The following is a 16524-nucleotide window of genomic DNA, read 5'->3' on the forward strand; positions in this document are numbered from 1 at the left end:
CGTTATCAGTCAGTCCCCACTCTACGTGGGAAGTGTGTGTGTGTGTGTGCGTGCGTGTGTGTGTGTGTGCGTGGCCTCCTACAGGATTGATTAATGCTCACTGAGCATTAACTTGTGTCCACGGGCGGTCCCGTTCAGTCCCTACGGGCTTCATTAGCCTCGGCGCTAATGTCGCCGTACACACACCTACAATAACAGCAGCCACTCGGAGCGGGCGCACACACACAGTGGAACCACACGCACGTCAAGTTGCACCGAAAGGTGGTTTTGCTTTTTTTCGAATTCCATAAATCTAATTGTGGAATTATTATCTAATTATTATCTAACAAGGTGCTTCACAGTAAAACAACAACAATGTAAAATAATTCCAACCTTTTTTCTCTAACATCAAATGTCTCAAAACTCAAGTAACTAAGTAAAAAAAGGATGCAAATAAGATAATACCGGCGTGATTCCAAGCAGGCCAAAAGACGAAAGTGACTTTGAAGAGATTTGTACAAATCAAATGTGGCCCTTGAACGCAAAGGTAGAATGTTCAAATGTGACATGTGACCTTCTTTCTGTGACTCCCAATGGAGAAAATTCCTCTTCTTCGTCCTTTTTCTTGTTTTTCTTCTTCTTCGTCCTCTCCTAATTCTTCTTATTTATTTATTTATATTTTTCCCCCTCTTTGTCTTGTTCTTGTTTCTTTTTCCCCGTCGTCTTTTTCTTCTTCTTCTGAATGCAACTCACTGGGTCTGTGTTGCACTTTGGAGGTTCCGGCGTGTTCCTTTTGCTTTTCCGGGTGAGAGGTTGCGGTTTCGTGAGCTAACGTGCGCTGCGTTCAACTTCTGAATTCAAGATGGAACTGTCGACATTGTTGACACCGACGGTCGCCGAAGCGAGGAAAGGAACTGGCGGGAAGATCGGCAAGCGCTGCGGCAGACTTTTGTCACCTTCACACATCCTGCGGAGGCAAAGTGGGCGCCGTGTTTTCTTTCTGGGAAAACATTCCCTCCGGGAAGGAGAGAGAGGAGGAGGGCGACGGGGGACGGTGGGGGAATGAAAAGGAGGCGACAAAAAGTCTGCGAGCTAATTAGCTTCTTATCTCGCCACGCTCCTCTTCCCGCCGTCCTCCTCTTAATCCTGCCGACACTGCGAGGTGTAATTGCTACGAGCTGCACCTCGCCGTCCGACGCTTATCAGTCACTCCGACTGACACGTCGGCCGCTTCTCCTTCTCGTTGCCGAGTGCTGCGAGCCTCTTTGTTCGCTCTTCCGTGTCTTCCTTCGCCTTCTATCACACCTCCTCCTCCTCCTCTTCTTCTTTGTCATGGCTAAATGAATGACACACTTTTCTCTCGCTTTGTGCGTCTTGTTCCCAACACTCTCGTGACCTTAATTCTCTGCCATCGTCGGCATTACTCCTTTACGACAGCGTACGCGCGTGTTCACCGGTCACAAGATTAGGAACACCTGACAATCGCTTCCATGGCGAGATGTTGTGTGCGTCGCTTCTCGAGTCATCTCGCGGATGCTAACCCGCGAAGGTTGAACAGCGGCAAGTGCGCTTTTCTTGCTGACGAAGTTTCGCCTTCAATTCGAAACGCTTCTTCATTCCCAAATTTCCGACTCCGTGGCCGCTTTGGACGTTTCTATACGCCAACTGGAATCTACTGCAGATTCTTTCTTTTTAGTAGCTTTGCTGCGATTGTTGCCACGGAAAACAATTTTCTGTGGCTCTGGAAATGTCAGTGAAAATGCGGCTGGCAGTATCGGGAACTTTGTTTTGAAAACAGCTGTTAGATAAGAAGTGTGAAGTCTCACTATGTCTCTGGTGTCGTGCCCCCCGGGGCTGTCGTCGTCTTGCCACAAGCCCTGGCAAGACTGGCAAATTCAGCCTAAAATGGCTCGAGTGGGACTTTTTGTGTGGATCGACTCATGATAGACTTGTTTATCAAACGCCATGTTGCGATGTCAAACCGGCTGTAGGGGGCTGAATTTTGAAAATAACGATGAACTAACCAAGTGATTTCCGCTGGGTCTTTGATAAAATGGCCACTTGAAGCCAAACGGGCAGATCTCCCGCCTTTCTGGGCATGGCTGTCGAGACTATTTTTTGTGGGTCTGCTCATGTTAGACGTGCCTCCTCAATGTCACAATGAACGAAGAGACGAGAGCAATTTCAATTTCAAGAAGGATTTTGCTAAAAAAAAAAAAAAAAGAGCCTCAAGTGACCACCTGGAAACCAAATGCCAGACATCCTGTGCCTTTTCAGGCCTGGCTTGTTGTGGGTCTGCTCATGATGGACATGATGGCTTTAGGAGTCTCTCCAGTAATCAGAAAAGATGCTACTGTCCTTTTCAATCAAACTTTATCACTTGAACATTGTAAACAAGATACGGAGGCTTGTTTTGAATGCACATTTGCTCCCTTTAACCTCGATGACTGTTTTTCTCTGGCTTGTGTGGGCGTGTGCTGTTTAACTGTCTTTTTTCCAGCTTTGTCTAACCCCGCCGTTCCGTAGGCTAACCGCCCGGCCCTTGCGCCTTACCCGGCTGTGCCCTCCCTCCCTTCAGATGGACGTGGTGTACACCTTCCAGACGGGCCAGGCGGCGGTGCCCGGTGCCCTGCGCCGGCAGCCGTCGGTCGTCAGCCAGCACAATGACACCGCCGCTGCCAAAACGCTCTCTAGCCCCACTCACTTAGGCCTTAGCGCCTCCTCCTCTCTCGGCAACTCGGCCGGGGGGTCCGCTGCCCCCGCCGCTTCTTCCTCCGCCGCTGCAGGCAGTGAGTCGGCTAACGCTACAGCTAAGGCTGGACTCTTTCTTTTTCTACTCTTTTTAACTGCGTGAACGCTGCCTGCAGGTTGTCCGCATGTCATGCCTGGTAGCCAAGACAACAGTCAGTCACCCTGTACAAAAGAAATCAGTGACTCGAAATAATATACACGTCCGTGGCAACCACACGTATTTGACGTTCTATAATTAATGCCATCGCTCCTTGTGCCCGTTATTCAGGATAATTGAGCCATGCACGAAAAAAACAAACCCTAAACTGGTCAAAATAATCCACAATTTTCAAAAATGTGTTTGGTGCCCATTTTTGTTCACGTGTCATGCCATCATTTCTTATCTCATATCATCTTGCACAATAGAAATCGACCGAACAACTACAAATAATCCACAAAGTCAGGAAAGTCTGCGGCATGCACGGACACATGTATGCACAATGCACTCGTCATATGATTCATGATATAGAGTTATCCATGATAACCGCCACCTTGCACAATAGAAATTAACGCAAGTAGAAATAATCCACACAGTCAAGTACAGGCATGAGCGCACGTGTATAGTCAGTGTCCTGTATTATAAGGAATGTGATGGCGCTTCTTGCCAGTGACTGGTGACGTCCACCGCCGTGCAAAATAGAAATGAACAGGAGGACTAGAAATAATCCACAGAGTACTAAAGGCGTGCGGACAGCCTGCTGGTCACATGACTGTAAGCGTGTTTGCATGTCGTGCTGCTTTCTGCTTCTTTCTTTGGCCTTCATCTTGTGGACAGCTGTCATGCATGACATCCTCTTCCCGCCATCTTTCTTTTGTGGATTCTCGCTGAACGGAGGAACTCACGTTTGAGTTCTGAATTGTTCGTTGTTTGGACTTGCGAGGTTGAAGGAACAATGGAACAAAAACGTTCTGTGTGAAAACAAGCTTGTGTTTTGGTTATGTTTGCACTTCTGCCATTTTGTAACTGTGATGTTTTTGCTTGTTGTCGTGCAGTTTTCAAACATGTTAGCATTAAATTAAACACATTAGCGTGCTAGCTTCAAGTTAAAAACATGTTAGCATTAAGTTGAAGTTGTTAGCATGTTAGCTTTAAGTTAAAAACATGTTAGTTTGTTAGCTTTGTTAAACTTGCTAGCATGTTAGCTTTAAAATAACGACATTAGCGTGGTAGTTTAAATGTCAAACTTGTGTTAGCTCACTTGCTAACTAGTTTAAAGTCATCAAACATGTTGGAGTATTAGCTATGAGTTAAACAAGTTAGCATTTTTAAAAAGTAAAAGGTAATTGAAAGTCAAAACATGTAAGTAACTTTTGGTTGTACTCATTAAAATGGCATTTTTATACCGTGGTACCTTGAGATACGAGTGACAGGACTTACGAGTCTTTGGAAATACGAGCCATCGAACGACTAATGTTCCTGCGACTTACTGAGGACTTTTGACTGTCTGTCTCCGTGTACAGTGCCGTGAAAGAGTATTGGCCCCCTTCTCAAGGTCTTATATTTTTGCATCGTTTTCACACTTTTAAGATCCTCAAACCAATGTAGATATCAGACAACGATAACCCAAGTAAACATAAAATGCTTTTTTTTCAATGCTGATTTTATTGATGAAGGAAAAGAACAATTCAAAGCTACCTGGCCCTGTGTGAAAAAGGATGTTAAATCATGAATTAACTGTGGCTGATGACGTTTTTGTTCATTTTCACTGGACACACCTGAGCCTGATACCTCCATATCAGAATAGAACCAGTTTGACAAAATGAAGTCGGCCAAAAGAGCTCAAAAGCCCATGATCCAAAGAAATTCAAGAACGGACGAGAAATAAAGTCATTATCTATGAGTCTGGAAAACTTTATAAAAGCCATTTCTAAAGCTTTAGGACTCCGTTGAATCACTGTGAGAGCCATTATCCTCAAGTAGAGAAAACATGGAACAGCGGTGAACCTTCCCAGGAGTGGCCGGCCTACAAATATTACCCCAAGAGAACAGCAATGACTCAACCATGAGGTCACGATGGAACCCGGGACATTTAAAGAACTGCAGGCCTCCCTTGCCTCAGTTAAGGTCAGCATTCATGACTCAACAATAAAATAAGGAAGGGACTGGGCAAAAATGGCATCCGTGTAGCGTTCCAATTGATTAAAGAGAACATCAAGACGTCTAATTTTAGAAAAAGAAAACATCTGAATGATTCCCAAGGCTTTTGGAAGAATATTCTATGGACTGATGAGATGAAAGTTGAGATTTTTGAAAGGTGTGCGTCTCGTTACATCGAGCGTTAAATGTAAAACAGCATTGCATGGTGGTGGTTTGGGGCTGTTTTGCTCCTTCAGGACCTGGACGATTTTCCGTGATTGATGAAACTCTGAATTCTGCTGGTTACCAAACAATCCTGAAGGAGAATGTTCAGCCAACCGTTTGTGATCTCAAGCTGAAGCGCACTTGGGTTCTGCACCAGGAAAACACACCAGCAAGTCACCTTCTGAATGGCTTAAAAATGCAAAATCAAAGTTTTTGGGTGGCCTTGTCAAAGTCCAGACTTGAATCCGATTGGAAAAGCCGTGGCATGACCTTAAAAAGTTTGATCATTCTGGAAAACCCTCCAGCGTTGCTGATCAAAACAATTGTGCAAGGAAGAGTGGGCCGAAATCTTTCCACAGAGATTGCCAGTTCTACAAAACGCTTGATTTCGCTTGTTGCTGCTAAGGGTGGCCCAACCAGTTCTTTGGTTTAGGGGGCCTGTACTCTTTCACACAGGCCCAGGTAACTGAATAGTTTTTTTGTTTCCTTAATAAATCAAATCACCATTTAAAAACTGCATGTGATGTTTACTTGGGTTATCTTTGTCTGATATTGACATTTGTTTGATGATGTTAAACATTGAAGAGGGGAAACTGCAAAAAGAAGGGGGCAAATATTTTTTCATGCGGTGTCTGTGTCTGGTGGCGAATGAGCCTCACAATGATGAAAGCATGAAATCATGACACAAATGTATTCCTTCAGATTTCTTCACACCAGAAGGAGCAGCACAATGTCCACTGAATTGGAGCAAAAAAAAAAAAAAAAATTGGATTCTTTAGATTTTATTTATCGCAATGTAGGTTTTTATAAAATACAATATTATAGAGTGCTGTTTTTCTTGAAAACATTCACTGCATTCTTATTCTAGTAGAAATACACACACACAAAATAATCTCACGTTTTGTTGGCTTCCTGCCTCCCATCCATCCACCCTTTGCTTCCCATTAAGGGCAAAACAAAGCAAAGTGTTGTCTGACCTCAATTTATTTACTTTTTTTTTTTTTTTTCCTCCCCCCCCAAAAGATTAAGGTGGTGAATGCGTTCCGGAGCTCGTTGTACGAAGGTCTGGAGAGTCCGGAGTCGCGGAGCTCCATCCACAGCTTCATGGCCCATCCTGAGTTTGTCCCACTGTCCGAGGAGGAAGCTCGCATCCCGCCCATCGAGGAGTCGGGAGACGAGATCCAGACCTTGCCGGGAATCTCCTCGTCCTCGTCCTCCTCCGCCGCGCCAGGAGATGCCGCCACATCGTCCGCTTAAGCTTCCTCCTCCTTCCTCATCATTATCGCCATCGCCGCACTCTCCCGCCATCTGCCCCTTTTTTCACGTTCACCCAGCATCAGAATTCCCGCCACTCTCGTTTCTGTTGTTTTTGGTTTTTTTTGTTTTGCAGCGGAAATTTGTCACGAACAGCTTCAGTGGTTTGTTAGCAGCATGTGGCTAACGACAAAAAGTCAAACCCTCATTCTTGACTTTTTTTTTTTTTTACCAGCGAAAATTCCTCATCAGCAGGTTTTTGTTAACGGGTTGTGAGCTGACGGCTAACACAAGCATGTGTTAGCATGTGGCTAATGACAACGAGTCAAACCCTCATGCCACGTACGGGACGCATTATGAGGATTCCCACATAGGACTCGCCCCACTGGAACATGATTGGCTCCTGCGTCGCAGGAAGTGAAGGCTACATAGGTGTAGCGAGATGAGCATCCAAAACATGTATCACATTTGTACGAAATAAAAACAATTGTTATTGTTAGGTTTAGGGTTAGGGTTGGGGTTTAAGGCGGTTTAGGATTAAAGTTAGGATTAGGGTGGTTTAGGGTTAGTGGGAAACACTGAAGTCACAAACTTCTTTTCCCGTCTGGAAGCAGTAGGGCGTGTTCTACAGGGATACAACAGCCAATCATAGTACGGCGGCGCGTGTCCTGTGGGAATCCTAATTACGCGTGCAGGACCTATCCCGTTAGCATCTTGTGGCTAACAAGACAAACCTTCATGCCGCAACACATGCAGCAAAATTCCCACAGTTCTCTTTTTTTGTTGTTTTTTGCGGCCAAAATTCCATGTGAACAGCTTTATATCATTAGCGAGTTATTAGCTTGTGGCTGAAAACAACAAAATACAAGAAGTTGTTAGAATGGGGCTAGCAACAAGTCAAATACTCATTCCAGACTTTTTTTGCAGTTAAATTTCCTCACCAGCAGGTTTTTAACAGCAGGTTGTCATGTTGTGGCTAAAAAAAATAATACGTTAGAATGTAGCTAAGAACAAGTCATGAAGATTCCTCATCATTCCGCGACAAGTAGAGAGGAATTCCTTATAGCGGGTTTTTAGCTATGAGTAAGTCAAACACTCATGCCGCGACACATGTGCTGAACTATTCCCATTAGCGTCTTGTTAGCAGCATGTGGCTAACAACAACAACCACTACAAAGTCTGACTTTATTTTCCAGTGGAAATTCCACGAGAGCCGCTTTGTGCATTAGAGGTTTGTTAGCATGTGGCTAACAACAAAATAACAAGTTGTTAGCATGTGGCTAACGGCAACAACCCAAACACTCATCCTGCCATTTTTTTTTTTGCAGCAAAAATTTCTTTAGCAGCTTTTTAGCATTAGCGGGTTGTTGGCATGTGGCTAAAAACAATAAGAATGAAAAATCAAAACAATCATCCCGCGACTCGCACGCGGCAGGATTTCCACCATCCTTGTTTCCATTCAATTTTTTTTAGCAATGAAAATTCCTTGTGTGCAGCTTTAGCGGGTTGTTAGCAGCATGTTGGCTAAAATCAACAACAACAAAAAACTGACACACACAAAAAAACAGCACTGTACTTGACCATTACAAAAAAAAAACAAGTGCGGTGATTGTGTACATACGCTTCCGCTAACGGCTAACAGTTGTTCTTTTAATTTTGTTGTTGTTGTTTTTTTTAAGGCAAAAAATTAGATTTTTGTGTTTCTTTATTTTTGTTCATCCTCTAACGAATGTTCTTTGTTGTGAGTGTCACACTACTACAGTCTTGAAAGAAAAACTTTTTCCTTGTTAGCGTCTCTTTTTCTTTTGCTGTTTGCATGTGGAAAGACAATGTTTACGCTGCAAATGGCGGATCTTATAGGAAAAATGGCAGAGGGGGAAGGGGGGTGGCGGCCATGGTGGGGGGTTGCATGTTATGTTTCACTGGTGTCGCATGCATGCTAACTACGGAATAAATATTTGGGAATTCTGTTCCAATGCTCACCGACGCATCTACTTCCTGTCTGGCGGGCTCGACTTACTGTCATTGCAAAGCAGGAAGTAACTGTTGACGACACTAAACATTTGAGTTTGCTACTTTATAGTCATTAAAAATGTTAGCTTACTACTTTTACATCTTGTGCTAGTTCAAAGTCAAACATGTTAGCATGCTAGTTTAAAGTCATCAAATGTGTCAGCACACTAGTTTTGGGTCACCTAACATCACGCTAGTTTACAGTCAGACATTTTAGCATGCTAGTTTAGAATCGTCAAACCATGTTAGCGCCTTAGTTTAAGTCAAACACCTTAGTGACCTTGCTCTAGTTTAAAGTCAAACATATTGGCATGCTAGTTCAAAGGCATCAGACATGTTAGCGTGCTAGTTCAAAGTCAAACATGTTAGCATGCTAGTTTAAAGTCATCAAATGTGTTAGCACACTAGTTTTGGGTCACCTAACATCACGCTAGTTTACAGTCAGACATTTTAGCATGCTAGTTTAGAATCGTCAAACCATGTTAGCGCCTTAGTTTAAGTCAAACACCTTAGTGACCTTGCTCTAGTTTAAAGTCAAACATATTGGCATGCTAGTTCAAAGGCATCAGACATGTTAGCGTGCTAGTTTAAAGTCAAACATATTAGCGACTAGCAGTAGTTTAAATTCAGACATCTAAGCATGCTAGTTTAAAATAATCAAACACGTCAACATGCAAGTTTAAAATCAAACACGATCGCAACATCTCACTTCATTAAAAGTAAGCAGAAAAGTTAGCTTGCCAGTTTTAAGTTATATTTTGGTGAAATTATGCTAGTTTTAGTCCGACGTTAACTCACTGGTCACATTTTTTCATCGGTCATTTTAGCGCGCTGTCGGCTATTGAAGTAAAATATCCATGTTATCTGGGAGGGTTGGCAGTGAATTGAACTGAAGTGAAGCTTTAACATGTTAGTAATATCACGCTAGTTTAAATCCGTCAAACATTTTAGCGTTCTAGTTTAAGGTCATCTAACCTGTTTCAAGAGTGACGTGCTAGTTCAAAGTCAAACATCTTAGCCACATCATACTAGTTTGAAGCCATTAAACATGTTAGCACACTAGTTTTAAGTCAAACACTTCAGCAACATGGTGCTAGTTTAAAGTTGTACGTTAGTGACATTGCGCTAGTTCGAATTTAAACCTGTTAGCAACCACATGCTAGTTTGAAGTTGCCAAACAGTTTTGAGTCAAACACAGTAGAGACATTGCACTAGTTTAGAGTTAAACACGTTAGCCACATCACGCTAGTTAAAAACCATCAAACATGTTAGCACGCTAGTTGAATGTCGAACATGTTAGTGACAGCATGCACGTTTTTATTAGCATGCTAGTTTCATGTGAAACATGAGTGACATTGCGCTAGTTTAAAGTTGAAGACGTTAACATACTATTTTAAATTCACATTAGCAACAACACGCTAGGTTAACTGCAAGACGGTTTAAGGGCATCAAATGTTGGCAAACTAGTGAAAGTCGAACATTAACAACATTGCGCTTGTTTAAAGTCAAACGTTAGCGAGAGCATGCCAGTGTAAAGTCAAACGTGCAAGTGCGCTAGTTTATATGAAAAATGGGAGGGACATTGTGCTACTTTGAAGTAAAATAAAATGTTAGTGGCCTTGCACTAGTTCAAAGTCAAACATGTTTTTATACTAGCTTAAAATAACATTAGCGACATTGCGCTAGTTCAAAGTCAAACATCTTAGCCACATCATGCTAGTTGAAAGCAACAAACAAGCTAACACGCTAACTTAAAGCTGAACATGTGAGCGAGATCACGCTAGATGAAAACCACCAAGCACGTTAGCGCGCTAGTCTGTTGAAGAAAACTTCAAAGTTTCCCGCGAGCCGACAGGAAGTGGACGCGTCTGCGAATGCGTGTCGGCCATCTTTGTGTGTTGAAAGACAAATGTCTCGTGTTGTCTATTTTGGTTTTGTTTTGTTTTTTTCCTCCCTGGTACGTCAAACGGCGTCGGACACAAACTCAAGTCGGCTGTGGCGAGAAAAGGACTCCTGCCATATCTGTGTCCGAGACGGATAGCTTTGTTTTTTTCTATGTAATACAGAGCCATATTCACTAGAGCCAGGTGGATTTTCCTTTTGGACTTTCAGCCCGAAATAAGCAAAAGACAAAAAAGAAGAAAAGAAAAAAACAAAAAAACCTCGGTCGTCACTGCCGCCAGTCTCCAAGGACCTTTACGATGTTTACAGGAAGTGATTCCCGCTCATTCCCCGGTGAGTTTTTACCACACTTCCTGCCGCTTTACGGCAACGCGGGGTGTCCCTCGCTTGTGTCGTTGTCGTCGCATGCGTTTCATAGCCATGTGTTGCTCATTTTTTTACGATTCTTGTGTATTTTTATATTCACGACTTTTTAATATTTTGGACAATTTCTAATTCATCAATGGATGCGCCATCCATGACGTTTGTTTGCCTCGCCCCCTCACGCTCCCTCTGATGTTGATGCCACGTGTTACCACACACGCACGCCCATAAGTGACTTGTTTACTTCCCGCTCGGTCGGAATGCCGACGTTTCGATCGGTCGCCGCCCCGCCTCAGGAGCCGACCTGGAGAGCCTTTTCCCCCCCCCCTGTTGATGCTGAACACCGTCGCCATGACAACAGCATCTTGAAGATCGCCATACATCATCGCCATGCTGACAGCAACTCCCCAATCTACAAATTTTGCGACGACGACAAGAGCGTCTTAAACGGCATCACCATGGCAACGAGCATCTCGGCATCACCACGGTAACCACATCTTGCTGATTGTCAAACATCGCCATGGCGACAGCATCTTCAGGCCCTCCAAGAGCATCACCACGGCGACATCTCCCAGATTGCCAAGCGTCGCTATGGCAATGAAAGCATCTTAACCACCGTCATAACGACGTCTCAAGACTCTCCTAACATTGCCATGGTGACAGTATCTTGGCAACCTCCAAACAACATCACCGTAATGACAGCATCTTGACGAACGGCAGAGGCATCGCCATGGCAGCAGAATCGCCTTATCAACCTCCAAACAGGATCACCATGGTGACAGCATCGTGAGGCTCGCTAAACAACATTGCCATGGCAACAAGCATCTTCTCACCAAACTGCATCTCCATGGCAACGAGCATCTATAAACATGATCACCATGGTGACGTCTAGCTGATCTCCAAACAACAAATCGCCACAGTGACCGCATCTTTCCAGTCTCAAGACTCTCGTTAAAACAGTCGGAACCTGTGGCGGGACATTTTTGGCGGCCGTTTTACATGGACTGGGACTCCCGTGTGTTTTTGGACCTGAAAATCGGCGCGCCCCCCAGGAGGTGCCGTGTAAATAATGACTATGTCACAATACTAATCACCATGACACGGCATAGCTTTAAAAAAAAAAAAAAAGTGTCCTGCCAAAGTCCCGATTCCTTTTTTTTTCTTCCCCTCCTCTCTCTCGCTCCCTGCCCCGCCCACCTAAAGCACGCCCGCCATGCCACCCATCGTGATGGACTTGCTTGCCTCAAAAAAAATAAAGAAAGAGAGAAAAATTCCACGAAGATGATTGATTCATCCACATCCGGCACATCGAAGAAACCTGCCTTTCTTTGGGGGGGGGGGAGGAACAAAAAAAAACTTTTTCTATGTCACATCCATATAGTTATATCTAGTATGTGTGTCTATATATATATATATATATATATATATATATAGATGCATATAGATACATTCTCAGTTGATGGCAAAAAAGACTTGTTTTCCGTGCTAATGATGCTAATGATGATGATGATGATCTACTTAGGTGCGTGGTGTTATTTTTTTATAAACAGCATAATCGTGTGTGGCATGCATGGCATATAATATTACCTACCCACAATTTTTCCGTGGTTTTAAAAAGCAATATGTCCGACCTGATGCAATTGGTCGCGTCGTGTTCCGTGTCGCCTCGAGCCACAACTTCCTGCCCCACAGAAAAAAAAAAGGACAAAAAAAAACAAAAAGAGCAAGTGCATTTGGGTCAAACTAAGTGTTCAGTGTTGTGTGTTGTGCATGTTTTAAATACGGAATGGAACATCCCAAATGTTGACTTGTTTTCCGACCCATCAGCAGACAAACGCCGACATTGCCATCCCGCCTCATCCGTCCGATTGGAGGACGACCGTTTGACGCTCGGCCAATCACGTCCGCCGAAAACGCGATAAGCCGCCCAAAGATGTCCCGTTGACTCACGAGACAAATCAACATTTGACAGGATGAGTCGGAAAATTGAGAATAATCATTAAAAAAAAAAGACACTGACAAATCATTTTGTTTGGTTGTTTTTGTTTAGAGGGAGAAAAAAATTATGAGATTAAAAATTTGATTTTGAAAAAAATAATGCACGGTCACTATGATTATTTTTTTTTAATTACAAAAACCAAATCTGGTCATCCAGAGAAAATATTGAACTATGAGGGAAAAGTTGGATTTTTTCGGAAAAAACATTACAAGATCAAAATGTAGTCATTTGTTAGAAAATATCTTTAAATATAAATTAAAATAAAAGTCCTACCCACCCCCCACAAAAAAAAATGGAACACCAAGAAGTGAAATTAATTAATAAGTTTGTTGTTCGTATTTTGGTTCACTAAAAATTTGTAGTAATTCCCCCCAAAAAAGAAACCCATAGAAATGTTTTTTATAATTTCATAGTTTGATCAATCGTTTTTTTTTTAACATTACGAGGTGAGGATTTTTTTTTTTTTTTTGGAAGATATTGATTTTTTGAGGAAAAAAAAGTTCATAATTTCATAATTATTTAATCATTTCTTAACAATGCACTAATTTCCAAGTTAAAAAACAAAACAAAGTCATTCTATTATGAAAATAAATCTGGGGGGATTTCTTTCCAGAAAAAACATCAACGCTCGATGTCGATATTTGCCGATTTCCTTTGCCGTGTGGCCCTAATGCGCCTCCGTACGCTCCGACTCAAGACTGCCACGCTAACACCGACCACAAAAGCCTCACGCGAATGTTCTCCGATGAAAACGAACGTCCTCCATCAGGCTTTCATTTTTTCTTATCGGCATCAATCATTCTGTCTCATCATTGTTAGCCTGTCTTGCAATGTTAGCGTGCTAACACCGCTAATCGATGCACCTCGGACAAGTTAGACGAAACGTGACACGTACGTTCTGTTTGATATCCTTTCTGCTTTTGCGGAACGTCAAAATGTTCTCGGTTGTTTTTTTTTTTTACCTTTGGAAATTTCTTAAAGTCGACATTGCATCGTCCATTGCTAGTTTGCTAATTTAAGATGGCTGAACGTGGCCGCTGAACTTGTTGACAATCGTTCTCGCGCGTCAGCGTTAGCTCATCGTACGTGACGGGGTTCCGCGGTGGCGTGTTGCTAAGTTAGCGTGCTACAGGGAACTTGGAGACAAGCAATTGACTAGTCGCCGGTTAATGTCAGGGCACATATGGACAAATAATGAAGCTGAATGCCCCCAAAGTCAAAAGTCTCAAAAATCAAACTCCCTGATTGGCAAATGACCCAAAAGTCAAACAGACAAAATGTCCAAAGCCTCAGAATTCCAACACCTCGAAATTTGAAATCCTTCAAAGGTCAAACACCCCCAAAGGTTAAACTCTCCATAGGTCAGATGCCCCTAAAGTCAACCGGCTCAAAATTCCAATCCCTCAAAAGTCAAACACCCCAAAAGTCAAAAGCCTCAGAAGTCAAACATCCGCAAATGCCAATCACCCTAAACGCTAACCGCCCCAAAAGTCAAATGTGTCAAAGGTCAAACTCCCCAAAAGTCAAACACCCCAATTCCCAAACGTCCCAAAGGTCAAATGCCCCTAAAGTCAAACGCCTCAGTGCTAGCTAGCGTGTTGATGAATAACGGCAAAAAGACGGCCGAGGAGCATGAAAGAAAGACGTTCGCTGGGCCTTGTTCGGTTCCACGACGCGTCGTTCAAACAGCCCCATTTTTGATTTTGCTTACAAAACGGGTGACGTCAGCGCAAAATGTCCTTATTTGCTCGTCTGTCACTTCCTGTTGGTGTCCCACGTGAGCATTTCATCACTTCCTGTCGGCATTTGAGCACTTCCTGTTTGCTTTAATCTATGCAACACGACCACGTTACGCCCCGCCGCCATCAGTCACACGCACACACACACACATTACGACCTGCACTCACACACACTGACACACAAGTACTCACACACAAACACTCAATCACTGTACACACGCTCACACGCACGCACGTACACATAACACTCACACAAATGCACATTTACAGTAACACAAATTTGTTCGCTGACACGCGCACACACTCACTGACACGCGCACACATTTTCTCACACACATATTCGATGACACACAAATGCACACTCATAAATACAAGCGCACTCACACACACACACAGTAACACACATATTCTCTCACACTCACGCACACACTAAAACACACAAAAAGTCACTCACGCACACACACACTGTGATATGTTCTCTTAGACACACATGCACAAACACACGTGTACTGACGTGCACACATGCGCACTCTCACAGGAGCGCACACACTTGTCTGTACTACTCGCAAGCGCTCACGCACGCACACTCATGCACACTTAAACGCTCGCTTATTCACACACACACACACAATACTTGCTCACACACCAGCACACGCTTACGCTAGCACACGTATACACACACACATGCACACACACTGCCAGTCACACGCAAACACTCTCACAAATGCAGGCACACAAGCACACACACATACACACACGAGCACCCGGGCACTCTCACGCACACGCGCAGGTTTTCTTTGCTGTGTTGTACTCTGATCATGTGAACAGCTCGCTTTCTTTCTTTTTCTGATGTTGTTGTCATGTTGTTTGAACAAAAAGATGATCAAGTGACATACGTCCATGTATGATATATAAATATCGATAAATATATATACAAATATATATATATATATATATATGTACACAAAATAAAGCCATTGGAATTTGAAATAAGCGCGTCCGTTGATTCTTTTGTTTCCAATCAACACACCGAACGCACAAAAACACACGGAAACACGCACGTGCATACACAATCACGCACGTGCTCATGCGCACACAAATATACAAACACTCGCGCACACATACACACACGTTCATAAACACTCGCACACACATAGAACACGCGCTCACACGCAAACACATGCATGCAAAGATATACACTAACGCACAACACAAATGCACACAGCCACACACACACGCACGCACGGACACAAACACACCAAAGTGCACTGGCACGTGAAACTCAAAAGTACACACTCATGCATCCATCCATCCATTTTGCAGCGCTTATCCGAGGCGGGGTCACGGGGGGTCACGGGCTTTAGCAGCGTCTCCACGGCCACTTGGCATGGCGAGGCGTTCCCGGGCCAGCCGAAAGACGAAACAGACACACACGTAAAAACACAAGCGCGCGCGCACACAAAGTCACGTGCGCAGTCGCACGCTACGGACACGCAAATGTGCACACACACAAAATCACACACATTTAAACATGCAAACACACTCAGAATCCTTTGAGGAAAAAATGAAATCCCGAAATTCCTCGCAATTGAACGTTGAGAAACGCCGCCGTTAAACTGTTGGCCGATTTGCTTCCGCGGTTGTTGACAAAGCGGTGAACATCTCTTATCCGGATATTCACGACATCGGCGCTCGCTCGTCGACAGCGGAACATTTTTGCCGCTTGTTCTTCGCTCCCTCATCCGCGTTCCCTTTCACTTCCTGCCCCCGAAATGGCTTCTCGCACTCCAAAAACTAAACCGGGCCCAAAACGGCTTCTCCCCCGTCGCCGTCGCTCGCCCCGCGTTCCCGGAGGACAGAAACCCATTCCGGCCTCGGGGCCCGGTCGTCAGGGCGACCGGGCGCGTCGGCCTCATTAGTCGTCAGCGTCTCCGGGCGACAAACGCGTCCCACCTTCATCACTGGCTCAAATACGTGCCCGGGAATTACCCACATCCCGTGCCCTCTGCTTCTCTATGGACGAAAGCACACAAAGGACGACCGTCAGAATAGAACGCAAGCTCATCCTGCCTTTCAAACATTCTCACACACAACAACAGCGCCCATGTCGTGTGTGTGTGTGTGTGTGCGCGCGTTATAAAAGGTCCTCAGGTCCCCGATCGAGTCGTCATTTTTCAGTTGTT

At 44.0% G+C, this 16524-nt stretch overlaps 1 protein-coding gene across 7 annotated transcripts in view; it reads left to right on the plus strand.

Annotated features, from left to right (window-relative positions):
• The window catches only part of LOC133484184 (plasma membrane calcium-transporting ATPase 1-like), a 73267-nt gene extending 61390 nt beyond the window's left edge, over positions 1-11877 (plus strand). For 4 of the 7 annotated variants that reach the window (XM_061786402.1, XM_061786400.1, XM_061786398.1 and 1 more), the window contains one exon: positions 6095-11877. In XM_061786402.1, the coding sequence (XP_061642386.1) occupies positions 6095-6328 (234 nt within the window). In that variant the 3' untranslated portion in view covers positions 6329-11877. Of the gene's footprint in view, positions 1-2557; positions 2769-6094 lie in introns of all 7 variants that reach the window. The other 3 variants (XM_061786401.1, XM_061786403.1, XM_061786405.1) reach the window with 2 other exon arrangements.
• Positions 11878-16524: the final 4647 nt, after the last annotated feature.

This window comes from Phyllopteryx taeniolatus, chromosome 9, assembly GCF_024500385.1.
Source record: "Phyllopteryx taeniolatus isolate TA_2022b chromosome 9, UOR_Ptae_1.2, whole genome shotgun sequence".
Taxonomy (NCBI): Eukaryota; Metazoa; Chordata; class Actinopteri; order Syngnathiformes; family Syngnathidae; genus Phyllopteryx; species Phyllopteryx taeniolatus.